Here is an 18,835-nt window from a genome sequence, read left to right on the forward strand (position 1 = left end):
CATTCCTTACTTTCTGCTAAAGTGCTTCTGTAAAGTTGTACTAAAGCACTAGCAAATTAATTGTTCCTAAATACCACTTTCCTCATGTGCTCCTTTGCCCAGGAACCTTCTGGGACTTCAAGGTCAAACACGAAGTTCAACCTTATCAAACTGCCCTTTTTTGTCGGTCAGAAAAGACACAATGTTTGCAGTTTCATAGACTTCCACTTGGCACCACTCTGCTGCTGCTGCTAACTCGCTTCAGTCGTGTCCGACTCTGTGTGACCCCATGGACTGCAGCCTACCAGGCTTCTCCATCCATGGGATTCTCCATGCAAGAACACTGGAGTGGGTTGCCATTTCCTTCTCCAGGCACTACTCTGACAGCTCCCCAATCTGACCTGTGGGCCTTGCTTCCCCAGCTCTGCTCACAGTTGCCATTTGGCATTGGTGATGAATCTGGTTCATGTTGGTTTCCCTAGGAGACTGCAAGTTCCCTGAGGGCAGGGACCACTGACTCCTCCAGGTACATCTGAGGTTCAGGCATGTGGTCAGAAACTTGGTACACAATAAACGGTGGAATGAATGGAAGAATTTAATTTTCAAAGGCACGTTCTCAGAAAGAAGGAAGAGCGTGTATAAGGGCCTTGGAGCCATGAATGAGCAAGAATAGGTTACAGAATAGCAGGAAGACCACTGTAGCTGGGTTTCCTAGCATCCATGGAGCTGGAGAGGGAGCCATGTAACAAACCACACATAATCAAACACAACTATAAAAAGTTCAAGCACATGTTAAGAAATAAACAGTTATGTGCAAACATGTATTTTCAAAACCGTAACCTCAGGCATTTGGGGATGGTCAGGGTCCATTTTCTCTGCCCGGGCTCTCTAAGTTTCTAAAGGATATAGAAAATTCTTCACCTACAGAAAGTATTCAGTGAAATGAGGCCAACTGTACTATTTTGTAGATCTAAAAGCCAACATCTGTGGCTCCCCCGAATAGCAACCGAATGACATCATGATAAAGACCTGCTCAGTGCAATCTTCCACTGTTAAAGTTTATTCATTAGGAATATTTAAAGGGGGAGGGACCAAGTGGACATAAGTCCTTGTAGTCTAAAGAGGCTCACTTAAACAGTGCGATACTGTGAACTAGCTTCTCCCCAAAATGATAAAGAAAGCCAAGATTCAACTAAAAACAGTTTATTGGACTTTTTGACAGCTTGGAAGGTAAACATGCTATGCAACCAGCTCTTTCACTGAATACACGTTTTTATGAAGATGAAAAGCTAGGGGACACAAGGACTAAATGCGCAAACAGCTGGTTTAGATTAACTGTGTTTGTGAGAAACATAGATCAATTTTTCAAGTTCCATCTGCTATAATAATCTTTGATATAAGGAACAGCCTCCTAAGTAACTTAAAACAACATTCAGAGGTTTGCTTACCAAGTTTGGGCCTTTTTCTTTTGAGACTCTGCCCCCTACAGGAGATGGAGTATGCCTATCTGAGACAGGAAACCAGTATTCTGAGCACAGGTATTTAGGAAAATGAAAGCCACGCATAACCCACGTGTACCACAGAGCGACCGAGCGTAGCTGTTTCTGATGGAAGAGGGGACATGAAGTGAAATTAAACATTTTACTTGAGAATCAGCCACATTGTACAAATTAGGACTGACTTCTCCCCACACCAAATGAGAAAGCTACTTGTGCCCCATTAGTACTCCAAACCAAAAGCAAGAAGGTAAAAGTCAAGCAGAGCAAAGGACTCTTAGACTACCTTACCCTGTCTCCAGGGTCCCTGTTACCACCATCCACAGCCTATTCTCCAGATGGCCAATCAGTGGGCACCCGATTCACACAGCAAAGTGTGGCATCCTAAAACATGGACCCTAAAGCAGATGCTCTGGGGCTTTCCGGGTGGCGCTAGTGGTAAAGAACCCGCCTGCCAATGCAGGACACGTAAGAGACTCGGGCTCGATCCCTGGGTTGGGAAAATCCCCTGGAGGAGGGCACGGCAACCCACTCTAGTATTCTTGCCTGGAGAATCCCATGGACAGAGGAGCCTGGTGGGCTACAGTCCATACGGTCGCAAAGAATTGGACATGACTAAAGCAACCTAGCAGGCACACACAAAGAAGCTGCTCCAGGTCCTATCCCAGCCCATTACGTGATCCTTTCCCTACTCTTTTCCACTTAGCTTCTGTCTCCCTGTCTCTTCCACTCACCTTTCTATGCCTTTTTCCTGTTCTCCTTTCTCCAACTGCCAGATGTGGTATACCTGCCGAGCAGTACCCTCTGCCTGTATTTCTCCTTCCTCTGGGTGTTAGAGATGCTACTCAGGTAGCCCAAGGTGTATGCAGGGCACACTCCATCAGGAAGCAGACTTAGGATAGGAAGGTGAAGTAGAGGACCACAAAGGGATCATTCTGTGTAACACCTGAGGCTTTTCTTCCCTCTTTTACTAGGAAGGTCCCAATTCATACTCTGGTCTCTGCCTTGAAAATGAAGCTGGGCTGTTCTCCCCGATTCCAGTAACACAGCAGATTTGTTGCCTCCTCAGCAGTCTAAAGCCACAAGAGTGTATCACAATTCCAGTGCATCCATAGAGCAAGCACTCATAAATTATTATTGACTGGCTGAACTCTGAAATATAATATATGCACTAGTATATGAAGACACTGCAATGTCAATAATTTCTAAAAACTGTGCTAAAACCAGCATCTCCTTATTTCAAAAACCTTTCCTGAAAGTAGCTGGCTGACTTAACACAAGGTCACACAAGCTTGCAGACGTGTGCACCTCACCCAGTATGGCTTCTTTATTGGCTCAGAGTTGCTGGTCTCTCCCAGCCCACCCTGCAAGTGTCTGCTCCCAAGCTACTGAGGCCCTCCAGACAAAGCATGGATGATTCACTTAATCCCCGCTTTGAGTAAATTATTTTTCAATAGAAGAGGCGACCACATAACTAAGGTAAATTCAAAGGTTCACTGTGCCACTGCTATTTGGCTTTTCTGAATGCAGGAAGGGGCATGAAATTGAAAATCTGCTCTTGACTGGTGGTAGGTTTCTTGTTCATTTTTAAACAACATACTTAAATCTGATACACCTGAATTGAAATTTTCCAAATCAGGCTGCCAGTTAAAGCTATTTGCATGGTACATTTCTTGTGAAAAATTGCATGGGGTTTAGTCAAAGTGAAAGGCTTGCCAGGTGGCACAGTTGGTAAAGAACCCGCCTGCCAATGCAGGAAACACAAGAGACATGGGTTTGATCCCTGGGTTGGTAAGATCCCCTGGAGTAGGAAATGGCAACCCACTCCAGTATTCTTGCCTAGAAAATCCCACGGACAGAGGAGCTTGGCAGGCTACGGTCCACGGGGTCACAAAGAGTCGGACTCGACTGAGCACACAAGCATGTACAGTGAAAGGGAAATAATTTGATTTTGCTCATAGGAGATATACAGACTTGGTTTAGTGAGGGATGTATGCTTTCTGGTTTACTGTTTGCAGGAAGGTGAGAGGAATGTTGAGTAGGGGAGAGAAGCAATAATAGGGTTTTAAGGACCACCAGATGACTGGGCCTTGGCCTCCACCTTGGGTCTCACCCTCCATAGCAGTTCTGGCAGCCCCAGGAGTCTCAAGGATGAGGGCCCAGCCCATCGTGACTCAGAGGTCACCTGCTGATTCATCATCACCCTGCACTTGGCCACCTCCAGGTTCTCTGTCAAGGCTGACTTTCTGGAGTCTTCCCTAACAGAATCTGACAAGGTCATGATCAATGACAGTTATTGACTATGGATGCTTTCCTTACCTAAGGAATACTAGCAGTCAGCTTTGGGCATGGATGTCTCTTAGGAGACAGTCTACATTCCCAGTGACCTTGATTTAAGAAGGCAGAGGAAATGGAATCACAGCGGGCTCAGGAAGTCTACATTCTAGCCTGCTTATGCTGCAGCCGAGTCATTTTGATTCAGTGGGTAGATCACAGCTGCTTCTAGTGGCATAAAGATGGATAGATGGTTTAATATGGCAAACTCCTTAAAGGAGGGGCTTCCCTGGTGGCTCAGACAGTAAAGAATCTGTCTGTAACATGGGAGAGCCGGGTTCGATCCTTGGTCGGGAAGATTCCCTGGAGAAGGGAATGGCTACCCATTCTAGTATTCTAACCTGAGAAATCCCATGGACAGAGGATCCTGGCGGGCTACAGTCCATGGGATCACAAAGAGTTGGACACGACTGAGTGAGATGCAAGAGGTATTGGGGACTGGCTTCTCAAAGGGATTTTTCAAGTGAATTCCATTTGTGGGATTCAGGATTTTGTTCTTTAATGAGTTTTAGGCTGAAATGCTGTTTCATACCTGCACATTTGAAACTCTGAGCGGTGAGCCCTCGTTCCAGAGACAAAGTCGTCAGGATGCTAAGGAAGCTAGTGGTCACCGACTGGCGTTTGTTCTTCCTGAGTTCGTGCCCACCCATCTGATCCCTGGGTTTGGTCCTCAGCGTGACCTGCAGGTTCTGTTCTGAGCTCCTTGCCACGTTGGCAGCTGTTTTCAGGGCCTCCATCCACTCCTGAGCCCTCTGCCGTGTCTCAGCACGGAGGCGGAGGACGTCTTGGGGGAAAATGACTTGAAAGCAAGAGTCACAGTCGTCCAGGTGGTCCAGTTGGACAGCCAGACACACATCCACGTTGTAGCTCAGCAGGGGGTCCTCGTCCAGCTTGCCCGGTGGAAAGGCCATCAGGCAGGTCCTGCTCAGCACAAATGTAAACGCCTTCCAGTTGTTCTGCATGGTCAGCCTGTACAGCGTCCCGGATTTGAGGATGTTTTGATACTGTTTGGGGCTATCCAGCACAGGGGACGGCATGAGCAGCTCGCGGGATTTCTTCTGTAAACAATGATTCTGTGGACAGTCAGCGTGATGGCCAAGCCCCCGGGAGTTGGCCAGCTCTCCCGGCCGGCCCATGTAGGCTGGTGCGGCAGCATGCACGCCTTCCCAGAGCTTCTGCCCCCAGTCCAAAGCCTCCCACGGTGACTCTGCCTTTAGCTGCAACTGAGTGTTGTCATACAGGACGGTGTCCACCAGCCTGGCCTCAAGGTTTCCCAGAACGGATATGCTCTGGAAGTGGGACAGCTGGTACGTGGCGTAGAGGTTCTGATTCCCACTGCTGTCGAGGCTGTAGAAGTATAAGCTATAGGGGGAGAGCTCGGCGTAACAGCTTTGCCAGTAACTGTCATGGTCCTTCCGAATCTCCAGGTAACCCTTCTTCAAGATGTTTGGGAATGCTGGCTTGTGTTCTAGAAAGAAAGGAGGAAAAAAAAAAAGAAGTAACGTATTAATCCGTGAACATGAATGAACTGAATGAGATGACAAGGCGGGTGCCAGAAAACAAACAGATCAGCCTAACCTGCTGGCTCAAACCAAACACAATATTAAACAGAGGTAGTAAAAATTCCAAGAGAGTGTCTAATCAACAAGATGTAATTGACGGAAACCCTCACATCTGAAGAACTTACCTAGGGTGCAATTCTGACTGCAAAAGTAAGTACTGGGCGGCTGGGGGTTTGCTGTCAATGAGACAGGCAGAAGCCTGTACGGAAAACAGAAACACTGGAATGACCGGGGTTATGCTCTGCGGGCCCATGAAACAACCGCTTTTTGCCAGAATTTCTTGTTTTCTAGGTAACGTTCTTTTGTTGTTGGTTAGTCACTCAGTCATGTCTGACTCTTTTCGACCTCTATGGACTGCAGCCCACCAAGCTCCCTCCTCTGTCCATGGGATTTCTACGGCACGAGTACTGGAGTGGGTTGCCATTTCCTTCTCCAGGGGATCTTCCTGACCCAGGGATTGAACCCGTGTCTCCTGCATTGGCAGGCAGATACTTTACCACTGTGCCACCAGAGAAGCCCAATGTTCTACAAAGCACCAAATATGAGAGAAAGAATGCTCTTCCTGCCACTTGACCTAACTCCCTGGCAATACTCATCTTTCTTTAGGTTGGTAAAGACAGGAAGGGCCAGTGCAAAGAACAGAGCATGATGCATGCTGCTCACAAACTCCTGTTTCTCAGACACTCCCATCAGTCTTCAAGGCCCGGCCAGGGGCCTTCTGGTTCATAACCAGTTCTCCAGACATTACTCAACTAGCTTACTTCTTAGGTGTCTGCTTGGATAGCAGTTCCCTCCCCTCTCTGAACCTGCTTACGCTATTCGCTTTGCTTGCAGCGCCCCTTCCGCCACTTCCACCAGCTACCACACACTTACCCGTCACTCAAGGAGCCTCTCTTCTAGAAGGAGTCTGCCCTGACTCCCTCAACCCCACCCCCTAGTCTGCCCACATACACCCCTGGGTCAATATCAGGGATCCTTACTATATTATTCTCTTCTAATGGGCTCTTCTCAGGCTGTATTATAATAATCTATTTAAATATCTGATCAAACAAAATAAATGTTGATGTTTTTAAAGAAGCGTGTCTTCCCTAACGGACTATAAGCTCCACAGAGGTCAGGGGCGAGATCTGTCCTGCCATCCTTAGGTCACGGTACATAGTACAATGTCTGGTACATAGTGGGTGAAAGTGAAAGTGAAGTTGCTCAGTCGTGTCTGACTCTTTGCAATGCCATGGACTGTAACCTACCAGGCTCCTCTGTCCATGGGGTTTTCCAGGCAAGAGTACTAGAGTGGGTTGCCATTGCCTTCTCCAGGGGATCTTCCAGACCCAGGGATCGAAGCCGGGTCTCCCGCATTGTAGGCAGACGCTTTACCCTCTGAACCACCAGGGAACATAGTGGGTACTTAGTAAAAATTAGAATAGAAATAAAGCTTCTAGAACATAAAGCTTCTAGCATAATACCCAGCATACAGTAGGTCTAACTCCCTTCCCTTCTCTTCCCCTCTTCCCCACAAGTTCATCTGGTCATGCCATCTCTAATTAATGATTAGCTGCCATAGATACAGATGTCATACTTTAATAAAAGGGGACTGTCACTTGGGAGATGTCCTGATACTTTCATCGGCGTGAAAATGAGGTAGCTCTCCTCCCTAGTAAAGTTTTTCATTTCTGAGATGTTTCTCAACCTTTTTGCTGACACATCGGAGACAGTCATAAACTAATTGAGTCACTCCCTAAAGAAGACAAATCACATTCCCAAAGGGGTAGGATTTCTGATCTTGGATGGAGAAAAAAAGGAAAAAAGAGTAACAGATCTAGATCTTAAAATAGCAAACCAAAAGAGAAAAGGAGAGAAATGCGGCGGAGAAAAGCTAATTTCACCTACTTTACATCTCTGGTCCTGACATTCATTAGTATTTCTGTGCTAATTCAAAAGCCATTAATTTCTTGCAACCCGCACTAATCCCTTTGTAGAGAGAGATAATGGAAGACTATTCTCAGGTTATCTTTCTTTTCTGATAATGCAATAAGAGAGGCAGTGCTGTTAGACACACTGCTGTGGCCTCCTCCCTCTCATTTCCATCAGGCACCGATGACAGTTCAACCTTTTCCATAACAAGACCCACAACCACGCATCCCTCCATCCCCATCCCTCCTGAGACCCAGCAGCTCAGCTACGCATTCCTGAGCAAAAGAAAAACCATCTCTCTTGCTTTTAGCTAGGAAATTTCCTCTCCTTTTCTCTCCTCTCCGAGAGCTTTTTACAATAGCTACCACAAATTATTAATTCTAACTTTAACTGAACCTAAACCAGAAGCACACCTCGCTCCTTTCTGATTGTATAAGCTAGGGTGTGTGTGTGTGTGCTCAGTCATTCAGTTGTGTCTGACTCTTTGTGACCTCATGAACTGTAGCCCTCCGGGATCCTCTGTCCATGGGATTCTCCAGGCAAGAATACTGGAGTGGGTTGCCATTTTCTCCTCCAGGGGATCTTCCTGACCCAGGGATTGAACCTACGTCTCCTGCATTGGCAGGCGGGTTCTTTACCACTGAGCCACCTAGGAAGCCTTTATAAGCTAGGAGAACAGATACCAGCTTGGGTGGACTGAATGGAAGTCTAGTAGGGAGTCTCAAAAGTTCCCCCACCTTCTTGCTGCAGAATAAGGTAAAGAATGCATAGTGTTTCAATATTTTCTTCCTACCTCAGCTCAGCCCTCTCTAAATAGGTATGTTAAACTGAGAAAGAGAAGAGGGGAGTTAATCATAGGATATGACCCATCCTTATTTTGTTTGCAGTTTGTAGTGTAATTTCTTGAAAAAGAAGAGAACAGATGTGATTAAAAAACTATTCTCAGAGTGTATTCCTTTCTGGAGGGCCTGTTTATATCAAACCTTATCAGTATGTTGTGTGTGAAGTATGAATTATCATTGACTGTAGAGGGCTGGAGAACTTCCATTTCTCTTTAATCCCTTGCTGTTACTTTCTGCTGAATCTATCTTGAATATTTTTGCTATTGACAAATCAGAAGTTATACACTTAAATCTAAGCTTCCATTAATTTACCATAGGTCAATTTTTATTTCCTCAGACCATATCATTTCATCACCTACATTTTTCTAAAGTGTTCCATTTCACAAATGAACAATATTATCTCTGTCTTAACTAATAACATAAATGATTCAGGTTGAACTTCTGACAAAGATTATCACCATTTCCCCAATGAAAACAGAAAGGTGATCAAAATGAATCACTGTATCTATAAATTTCATACTGAAACTACAAGAGACTAATTCTTTCGTGAAAAAGAGCAAGAAACAAGTCAAAAACATAAAAAGAACCTGAGAATTCTGTTTCCCCACTGCTTTCCACTGTGGCCAGTTATGAAGACTTGGCTCAGCTCCTCCTCAACAAAGATCCCTTTTCGCTCTCCTTATCCCATACTACTCAGAGCAGTGGCTTAAGGATAAAACTTGCCACTGACTGAAGAGGAAAAGGGGATTTCCGCCTCACCTTATGCACCTGATTCATTTCTGTACTGCCAACGCACCAAAGAGTTCCTCTTTTGCCATTATTTCCTCTCTCTGTTCTCAAAAAAAAAGTTTCCATTCTCATAGCCACCATCTTAATCAATATATTAAATGGGCTCCCATGGTGAGTCCTCCTCCCCACCCGCCATGTCCCACTCAGTTACCAGGGTAACCTTTCTGGGCCACTTATAACCTTTCTCATGCCTCCTCATCAGCCCAAAACCCTGCACAAGTTTCCTAGTCCTACATAATAAAGTTCAAACTCCTTAGGTCGACCGTAACACATTTTCCTATGGACCCAACCCTCAGTCTAAAAAAATCACCAAGGTTCCACACTATTGGTGGGAATGCAAACTAGTACAGCCACTATTGAGAACAGCGTGGAGATTCCTTAAAAAACTGGAAAGAGAACTGCCATATGACCCAGCAATCCCACTGCTGGGCATACACACTGAGGAAACCAGAAGGGAAAGACACGTGTACCCCAATGTTCACTGCAGCACTGTTTCCAAGAGCTAGGGCATAGAAGCAACCTAGATGTCCGTCAGCAGACAAATGAATAAGAAAGTTGTGGTACATATACAAAATGGAATATTACTCAGCTATTAAAAAGAATGCATTTGAATCAGTTTTAATGAGGTAGATGAAACTGGAGCCTATTACACAGAGTGAAGTAAGTCAGAAAGAAAAACACCAATACAGGATATTAATGCATATATATGGAATTTAGAAAAATGGTAACCACTACCATATAAGCAAGACAGCAAAAGAGACACAGATATGAAGAACAGACTTTTGGACTCTGTTGGAGAAGGTGAGGGTGGGATGATTTGAGAGACTAGCACTGAAATATGTATATTACCATATGTGAAATAGAGTCCAAGTTCAATGCATGAAACAGGGCACTCAAAGCCGGTGCACTGGGACAACCCAGAGGGATGGGATGGGGAAGGAGGTGGGGTTCTGGATGGGGACATGTGTACCCCCGTGGCTGATTCATTTCGATGTATGGCAAAAACCACCAAGATACTATAAAGTAATTAGCCTCCAATTAAAATAAATTAATTAATTTTAAAAAATCACCAAGTTTCTGCTATTGTCTCCTCTCCAACTCGTGCTTTGTGTGCGTGTGTTTGCTGGAATATTTTTGAAAGCAAATTATAGACCTTTCATCATTTCTAATGTCAATACTTCAAGCTATACCTCTAATCTAACAGATAAGAACTTTACAATATATATCATACCATTTTCATGCCCCAAACATTAATAATTCCTTACCTAATACCCAGTCTGTATCTCATTTTCCCAGATTATCTCAAAAAATGTCTTTATATAGATAATTTGTTCAATTTAGGTTTACACACTGATTTTGTTGACATGTTGTTCAGGATCTCAGTTGTGTCTTGATTCTTTTTGACCACATGGACTGCAGCACACTAGGCTTCCTTGTCCTTCACCATCTCCCAGAGCTTGTTCAAACTCTTGTCCATTGAATCGGTGATGCCATCCAACCATCCCATCCTCTGTCGTCCCCTTCTCCTCCTGCCCTTAATCTTTCCCAGCATCAGTGAAAGTGAAACTGAAAGTCACTCAGTCGTGTCGACTACTTGCAACTCCATGGACTATACAGCCCATGGAATTCTCCAGGTTAGAATACTGGAGTGGATAGCCTTTCCCTTCTCCAGGGGATCTTCCCAACCCAGGTCTCCTCCATTGCAGGCAGATTCTTTACCAGCTAAGCCACAAGGGAAGCCCAAGAATACTGGAGTGGGTAGCCTATCCCTTCTCCAGTGGATCTTCCCGACCCAGGAATCGAACCGGGATCTCCTGCATTGCAGGCAGATTCTTTACCAACTGAGCTATCAGGGAAGCCCCTCCCAACATCAGGGTCTTTTCCAATGAGTCGATTCTTTGCATCAGGTGGCCAAAGTATGAGAGCTTCAGTCTCAGTATCAGTCCCTCCAATGAATATTCAGGGTTGATTTCCTTTAAGATTGACTGGTATGATCTCCTTGCTGTCCAAGAGACTCTCAAGAGTCTTCTCCAACACCATAGTTCAAAAGCATCAATTCTTTGGCCCTCAGCTTTCTTTATAGTCCAGCTCTCACATCCATACATGACTACTGGAAAAACCATAGCTTTGACTATATGTAACTTTGTGGCAAAGTAATGTCTCTGCTTTTTAATATGCCGTCTAGGCTTGTCATAGCTTTTCTTCCAAGGAGCAAGCGTCTTTTAATTTCATGGCTGCAGGTGCCATCTGCAGTGATTTTGGAGCCCAAGAAAATAAAGTCTATCACTCTTTCCATTGTTTCCCCATCTATTTGCCATGAAGTGATGGGACCAGATGCTATGATCTTTGTTTTTTGAATGCTGAGTTTTAAGTCAGCTTTTTCACTCTCCTCTTTCACCTTCATCAAGAGGCTCTTTAGTTTCTCTTTGCTTTCTGCCATAAGGGTGGTGTCATCTGCATATCTGAGGTTATTGATATTTCTCCCAGAAATCTTGATTCCAGCTTGTGCTTCATCCAGGCTGGCATTTTGCATGATGTACTCTGTATAGAAGTTAAATAAGTAGGGTGACAACATACAGCCTTGACATACTCCTTTCCAGTTTTGAACCAGTCCATTGTTCCATGTCTGGTTCTAACTCTTGCTTCTTGACCTGCATACAGGTTTCTCAGGAGGCAGGTAAGGTGGTCTGGAATTCCCCTCTCTTTAAGAATTTTCCACAGCTTGTTTGTGATCCATACAGTTGTGATAGGTCTTTTAAGTCTCTTTTAATCTGTAACAATTCCCTCTTTCTCCCTCTTTGTCATGGCATATATTTTGGGCTTCTCTAATGGCTCAGAAGTAAAGAATCTTCCTGCCAATGCAGGAGATGCAGGTTCAATCACTGGGTCGGGAAGATCCCTGGAGAAGGAAATGGCAACCTACTCCAGTATTCTTGCCTGGGAAATCCCATGAACAGAGGAGCCTGGCAGACTACAGGACACAACTTAGCAACTGAACAGCAACAATTTATTGAAGAAATTCATTCCTTTGTCCTGTAGAATTTTGCACAGCCTATCCTCAGGGTATTGTTCAAATGCTCCTGTTTCCTAGGTTTACTGTCAACTGCTATACAGATCTCAAGGTCCAGGTAGATGCTCTTCTTTTTTGTGAGAATATGCTACAGGTGGTTGTCCTGCTTGTAGGGATGTGGAGATTGATTAGGAGGGTCAGATGATGTTAGCCTGATCCCTGTGTTATGAATTTCTCCAGGGGCCTTCCACACGCTACAGCCACTCTCCTCCACTACCCACACTCCAGCCAGGGGACCTGCTGTGACTTTTACTACTGGCCCCTCCCAACCATGGATTCTCTCTCACTGTTCCCCCCAACCTAGATTTCCTTGAATCTCTTCTTGTCCACGTTTTCCTCATATGTAAGAGCTAGTATAAAATCTCACTTCTTCCCGAGGCCTTTCCTTGTCCCCTTTAGTTGAACATAGCTGCCCTCCTCTGAAGCCACAAGGCTCTATGGCTATACCACCTTGGTGACTCATATTTCAGATACTATTTCACACTCATCAAATATGTATTAAATTATATAATAAAATATTCCAAGAAAATCAATAAGAAAGGTAAAAAAAGGTTTCTGCCTCCACATCCCAGCACTCACAATCCTTCCTCCCAGACTGTAGAGTATCTGATATTAAGCTTTTAGACATTATATATATATATGTAATAATAATATAAATAATAGCGAGACTTATTCACATATATTACCATATGTAATTAAACAAAATGTGCTTCCATTTTGGTCACTTTATGCAATTTTGTTTTTAAAAAACCACCATGGTTTTTTTAAAATGCATGTCCCAGATCACAGTTAATGAAACATTTAGGTAAACATTTAGTTTACCAAGAAAGTCTGAATGGCCTGAGTCAAGACAAGGAATGAAGTCCTAAGAATAGGACTCCCAAAGATCAGGCAATAGTTCAGAATGAAAGACAAAGAGCAACATTTTAATGTTTTCAAAGAACTCAAAAGCCTATGTGCTGACAATACTCCAAAATTATGTAGGCAAATTTAAAAGGAAACATTTAAGTTCATATAACAAGACCAATAAATGTGAAAAGAGGGCCCCACCCTCACATCCTAATAAGCACACTGCAAAGCCCCCTCCTAATTCCATCACTTCTGGGGCCAGAAGTTTAACATATGAATTTTGGGGGATGCAAATATTCAGACCAGAGCGCTGGTCAAACATAAATTCATGTTCAACTTCTTTTATTGCTTTAATCCTGACAATTCATTCTTTTATTCATTTCATGGATCTCAAACACAATCCCAGAACAATTTTTCCACACCTTCTTTAGTCTTTCAAACCCCAAATTCTACCATCTCTTTCTATGTGCACCAGAGGGAGGGCCTTTATATATATTTTACTTGGCTTCACTTCAACATTACACTAACCAATGTACTATACAAGTGTAAGAGAGCACATTGGTTAAGACCACAGGTGCTTAAGCCAACTGGCCGAAGTTTATATCATAATTCTGTCCTAACTGTCTGGGTAACCCTGGACAAATGACTTAACCCAAGTCTCAGTTTTATCATCCTTAAAATGGGGCTATAATAGCACCTGGGCTTCCCAGGTGGTGCTAGTGGTAAAGAATCCGCCTGCTAAAGAATCCTCCTGCAGGAGACATAAGAGATGTGGGTGCGATCCCTGGGTCAGGAACATCCCCTGGAAGAGGGCATGGCAACCCACTCCCAATACCCTTGCCTGGAGAATCCCATGGTGGGCTGGGATGGGCTATAATATAATGCCTGCTGGGCTACAATCCATAGGGTTGCAAAGAGTCAGACATGACTGAAGCGACTTAGCACGCATGCATAATAGTACCTACCTCATTGTATTATTATGAAGAAGAGATCAGTAACTCGCAGAATGATGCCTGATATATCTTAAGAATTCAATCAATCTGTTTCCTACTTCAGCTTCTGGTGTCCAAAGAAGACCAGGAAAAGCTAGTCCTTCCACCTCCACTCTGAAAGTGGAATCTCCCTCTTCTTCAGAATCTCTTCCTCTATTACATCTGAAAATTACCCCTCTACGGATCTCTTCTCCTCTTGTCTTCTAATATCCCAAAGTGTATTGTGTCTATTCCAAAGTACTCACTTGCACCTGCACCTCCTATGCCTCAGTCTCCTTCCTCCAGATTCTAGATGCTTCCAATGTCCCTGCTTTCTGTCCTGCACAGTCTGGCCTCTGACTACTGCTCTGACCTCACCTCGCACCATCTCACATTTCTTCTCTAACTCCAGCCAAAAGCCTCCTGTGTTTTTTGAACGAGCTGAGTGCTTTCTGGCCTCGAGGACTCTGGAGCTGCTGTGTCCTCTCTCTGGAACACTTCCCCCCCAGCTCCACTGACATCTTCATCTCCTCAGCTTTTCACCTCAAAGGTGCCATCCTCAGTGAGGCCACCGCCCCTCAGCACCTCAGCTAAAGGACCCCTCTCAGTCTCTTATCTTACGACCTTCTTTTATTTCTTTCAAAGAACTGCGGCTCCTTGAAGACAGGGACCTGGATGTCCCTCTCACCCCCATATTAGCGGCACTGGCTCCATAAGCACTTGCTGGATGCACGCACAAAGGACTATGCTGGGATCTGTGGGAACGCCAAATGAGTCAGACAGATTCTATCAAGCGTTCACAGCCCAAGGACAGCCGTTCCTTCTCTTTTCACAAAAGAGAAAAGTCACTTTCTTTTACCGAGCCAGTGCTGAGAAAAGTCACTTTCTCTTTTCATTTTCACTTTTCACAAAAGAGAAAAGTCCCACTTTCTCTTTTGCCACAGTCATCCTAAATTGAGTCCCATCACTTCACATCATGATGACTGGCAGAGTTTTCTCATTTCCACCCCATCTACCAATCCTTCCATACTCTTAGGGCCGGAGGTGACCCAGTAAATAGCATCTCTCTTCTTCACTCAAGTTGCAAACCAACTGAGATTGATAGAGGATAGTCAGACTCATAGCAATCCAAACATGAGCCGGCTGGAGGTTACAGGTTAGGGGTGTAGCCATGAACAGAACCCCAGAATTACACAGACTTACCTGTGAGTCACCAGCAACACTGGATCACTGGATCCAGTGGATCACTAGATCACTCAGTATAGACTTTCCTTTCCAGGAGGCTGCCCACACAGGGCTGATGGGTGGCAAAGCACATCGAGAAGAGCAGGCCAGAATCAGTATTTCCTGCAGAGGCTGAGTGATACACACTTGCTTCTTCTCCTAAAGCTGCCTGGAAGTTATTGCTCCCCGGGAGTGGAGTGTGCAAAGGGAGGGAGAGAGGACAAGAGTGGCATGCAGGATCTTAGTTCCCCCACCAAGGATCAAGCCCATGTCCCCTGCAGTGGAAGCTCAGAGTCTCAACAACTGGATCACTAGGAAGTCCATATCCTTTCAATCTTAATTCTCAAGAAATTTTCAAGTGCTTCTTGCCCAACATACCATGCTAATTCTCTCGGTCTGGCTTTGAAGGTCCTCCATAATCTCGTAGTCCATTATGAGTCCTGTTCTGGCTTAGCCCCTGACCACCCCCTACATAGGCTGTGTTCATCTGTACCTCTGCTAAGTGCTCAACCCTCAATGCTCAGCTGGAACATCCTTTCCTCAATGAAGACTTCTCTGACATTCTAGATCAATCAAGTCTCTTTGCTTTCCAAGTCTATTTGTTTCATATTCTAGTATCTGACCGTGTTTAAGCCAGAAACTAGGGAGAAGTTAACTAGTTTTGGGTCTTTGTTCTCATTAGAGTCACAAGAGGGAAGTGAATTTAACAGGATGCACGTCAACTATGACACTGCCACAAATGCCCACAGAAAAGACCATGAAGAGAATGATCTACAGGAATCAAAGAGGGGCTGGGTCCTGGACATTTTATATGTGGTACACAGTGCTGGCCACTGCAGTGCTCACGGATGGTCATTAACAAACTTATTCTGGGAGAAATGAACTAAGCTCAAGTGATGAGCTACTTCGGAGATCTTTCTTTGTTGGTGAAAGAGAATATCCCGTTTGCTTTCCCTTCATAAACTTAGGGGAAAGGACATACTATCTGTGTAGGCTCTAGAAGAAACAAACCTGTATTATATCTGGCTATATAGGCATCAGTTACACAGCTAGGGATCTTCTCCAAGTTCTTTGTGCTGTGAGCAACAGTGATAGCGTACAAGTCAACACAGACCTGGTCAATTTTACTCTTTGGATGTGAACCTGACCAGAAGATCAGAGACTCAACCCCTTAAATTCAGAGGTTTTCTGTCTTCTCTAACAAGGATAATCTCTAGTGTTTATGAACTTTTTTTTACCCAGAAAACATTTCCAAACATCAGCTTGCAAATGATACTCACTGTCTGCCATGGTGAGCTTCTCATTCTGTTTCATTAATCTATAGGAATTAAGTATAAAAGAATCTCCCATACTTAGGCCACCAGATTTTAAGATAAGTGCTCTATCTTTGAGTAACACTGAATCACAGAAACACAGAGGCAGAAGGGACTAGAAATCTCTCCAGCCCAGCTCTACCAGAGGCAGAGCCTATCAGGTGCCCGGCTACTCTGTCAAGTGTCTCCCCCTTCTTTATCAAGAGAACCCTAATTGTGTTTAGGTGTGGAGATGGCTTCTCCCCGCCCCCACAGAAAATGTCATGGTTTGTTTAAAACAATTGGTAACCCCATTTTCCTTTGCCAGAGGTTGCTTTAGGGACCAGTATGGAACCCAGTTCTGACTGCTAATGGGGTGCTCTTGGGGACCTCTGAGAAAAGACCCAGACAAGGTGCCCTACTTTTTCCCTTCCTGACTTTGGCTGCTGATACATATCTTTGGGGCTAATGCAGCCATCTTGCATCAATGAGGGAAAGAAGAGACACCACCAATATACTGAGGACAGCAGAGAAAAAAGATGAAAAGTACCTGGATCTTTGATGACTCTGGGGCCACCAGAGGGAGGTGTCCTTAAGTATTTACTGCCTACAGTGTTTGATATGCACTATGTCCAATAGCTATCTGTTAGATGAAAAAATAAAATGATAAGTGGCCTCACTATTTATGCCACTTTTACTGAGTTGAGTATTCTATTACTTGCTTCTAAAAGCATTTTAACTGATTTAACAGATTTGGAATGAGGTTCCAGGAAACAAAATGACTTGGCCAAGGGTGCACCACAAAGTGTGCAAGTTGACGGTGGAATGCCAACCTCCAGATTTTCAATCTAGATCACACTGTGTTTTATTTGCGGTGGAGGGAATGAGTCCTACACTTCCTCAGACTTGACAGGCGGTTTTATAGCGTGGTTACGTGTAGCCTCCAGAGTGGGCCTGGAGCTTCTCCACTTATAGCCTGATGGCCTTGGGTGAGATTACCTTTTCTAAGCCTCCACTTTCTCCTTTGTAAAATCAGGACAATATTATCTAACATATTAAATTATTATTAATATTAAATAAGATAACAGATGAATACTTCTTAGCACAGGTCTGGGCATAAAGTTAACTCACTAAATGATAGCTCTTACTGACAGTATTAATAACAACAAACTTTATTCAACTTCACTCAAGCTTTAGGTAAGGAAAACTGAAAGAGAGCGCAGGTCATTTTCATTCTGGAAACAAAAAAAACTGTGCATCCTGATTTTCCAAGTACCAACACATAGAATTCAGCCAAACAGCCTCATAGGCTCATACCTGATACGATACAAAGTTGTCTACAATTCATCGTGTCAAAGAACTGCCAACCTGGTGTGAAAGGTGAATGGTCAAGCAATTACCTAAAATGCATGGCAGAATAAAATGTGCTGTGGAAACTTGAAGTAAAAGAAAAAACATAATTGTAATTAAAAATACACAGATACAGAGAACAAACTAGTTGTTATTAGAGGGGAAAGAGGTCAGGAAATGAGAAAGATAGGTGAATGGAGGTATGAACTAGCAGATATAAAATAAATCTTACAAGAATATAATGCACAGTACAGGAAATATGGCAATATTTTATAATAACTTTATATAGAGTACAGTGTATAAAAACAGTGTATCACTAACACTGTACACCAGAAGTTAATGCAATATTGTAAGTCATCTATACTTCAATTTAAAAAAATAGAAAAAGATGGAAAGGTCTCATAGAGGATGTGGCGTTTAAACTGATCCTTGAAAGATAATGGAGGATTGTGAAAAGTGAAGAAGGCTGGGAAGGTCTGGGTGAAAAGACATCATGAGCAAAGGCTAAGCTGGTTGAACACACATGGCACATTCAAAATTAGCACCGAGATGGGGGAAGAAGGGGCTTTCCTGGTGGCTCAGATGGTAAAGAATCCGCCTGCAATGCAGGAGACCCAGGTTCGATCTCTGGGTTGGGAACATCCCTTGGAGAAGGAAATGGCAACCCACTCCAGTATTCTTGCCCAGAAAATCCCATGGACAGAGGAGCCTGGCAGGCTCTAGTCTATGGGGTCGCAAAGAGTCGGACGTGACTGAGCAAATAACACCAGGGATCTTTATCACTAGGTGGGGAAGAAAGATGCAGGTGATAAACTTAGAAAGATTATCTGGATGCTTTAGAAAATTTACACTTGATTTTTGTAAAGAATGGGGAACCATGATTCATTTTTAAGAACAGAGTAGCATGAAAAGATCTGTGTTTTAAGAAGGTAACTCTAGACGTTTGTAAAATTAGTAACTATAGTCCTCCTTAGCCAAGAAAGATAAAATGCATTAACAAAACAACCGCAAAGAGAGTCAAAGACACTTCATTTTCAGAGTTCCCATATAGATTTGTTAGGAATTAGGACGCCAGGTGGCGATGAGGCATGTTAGGTTTCCGAAAAATATAACCAATGGAAACCATACAACCGTAAAACATCAACTTTCTGTGACCTATTTTGGCA

The 18,835-nt window shown here is 43.9% G+C and overlaps 1 protein-coding gene across 2 annotated transcripts in view; it reads right to left on the reverse strand.

The window, feature by feature from the left end:
* The window catches only part of PLEKHM3 (pleckstrin homology domain containing M3), a 226,327-nt gene that overhangs the window by 170,193 nt on the left and 37,299 nt on the right, over positions 1-18,835 (reverse strand). For both annotated transcript variants that reach the window (XM_055573295.1, XM_055573296.1), the window contains exon 3: positions 4,342-5,277. In XM_055573295.1, the coding sequence (XP_055429270.1) occupies positions 4,342-5,277 (936 nt within the window). The remainder of the gene's footprint in view (positions 1-4,341; positions 5,278-18,835) is intronic.

The sequence above is a fragment of the Bubalus kerabau genome, chromosome 3 (genome assembly GCF_029407905.1).
Source record: "Bubalus kerabau isolate K-KA32 ecotype Philippines breed swamp buffalo chromosome 3, PCC_UOA_SB_1v2, whole genome shotgun sequence".
NCBI lineage: Eukaryota > Metazoa > Chordata > Mammalia > Artiodactyla > Bovidae > Bubalus > Bubalus kerabau.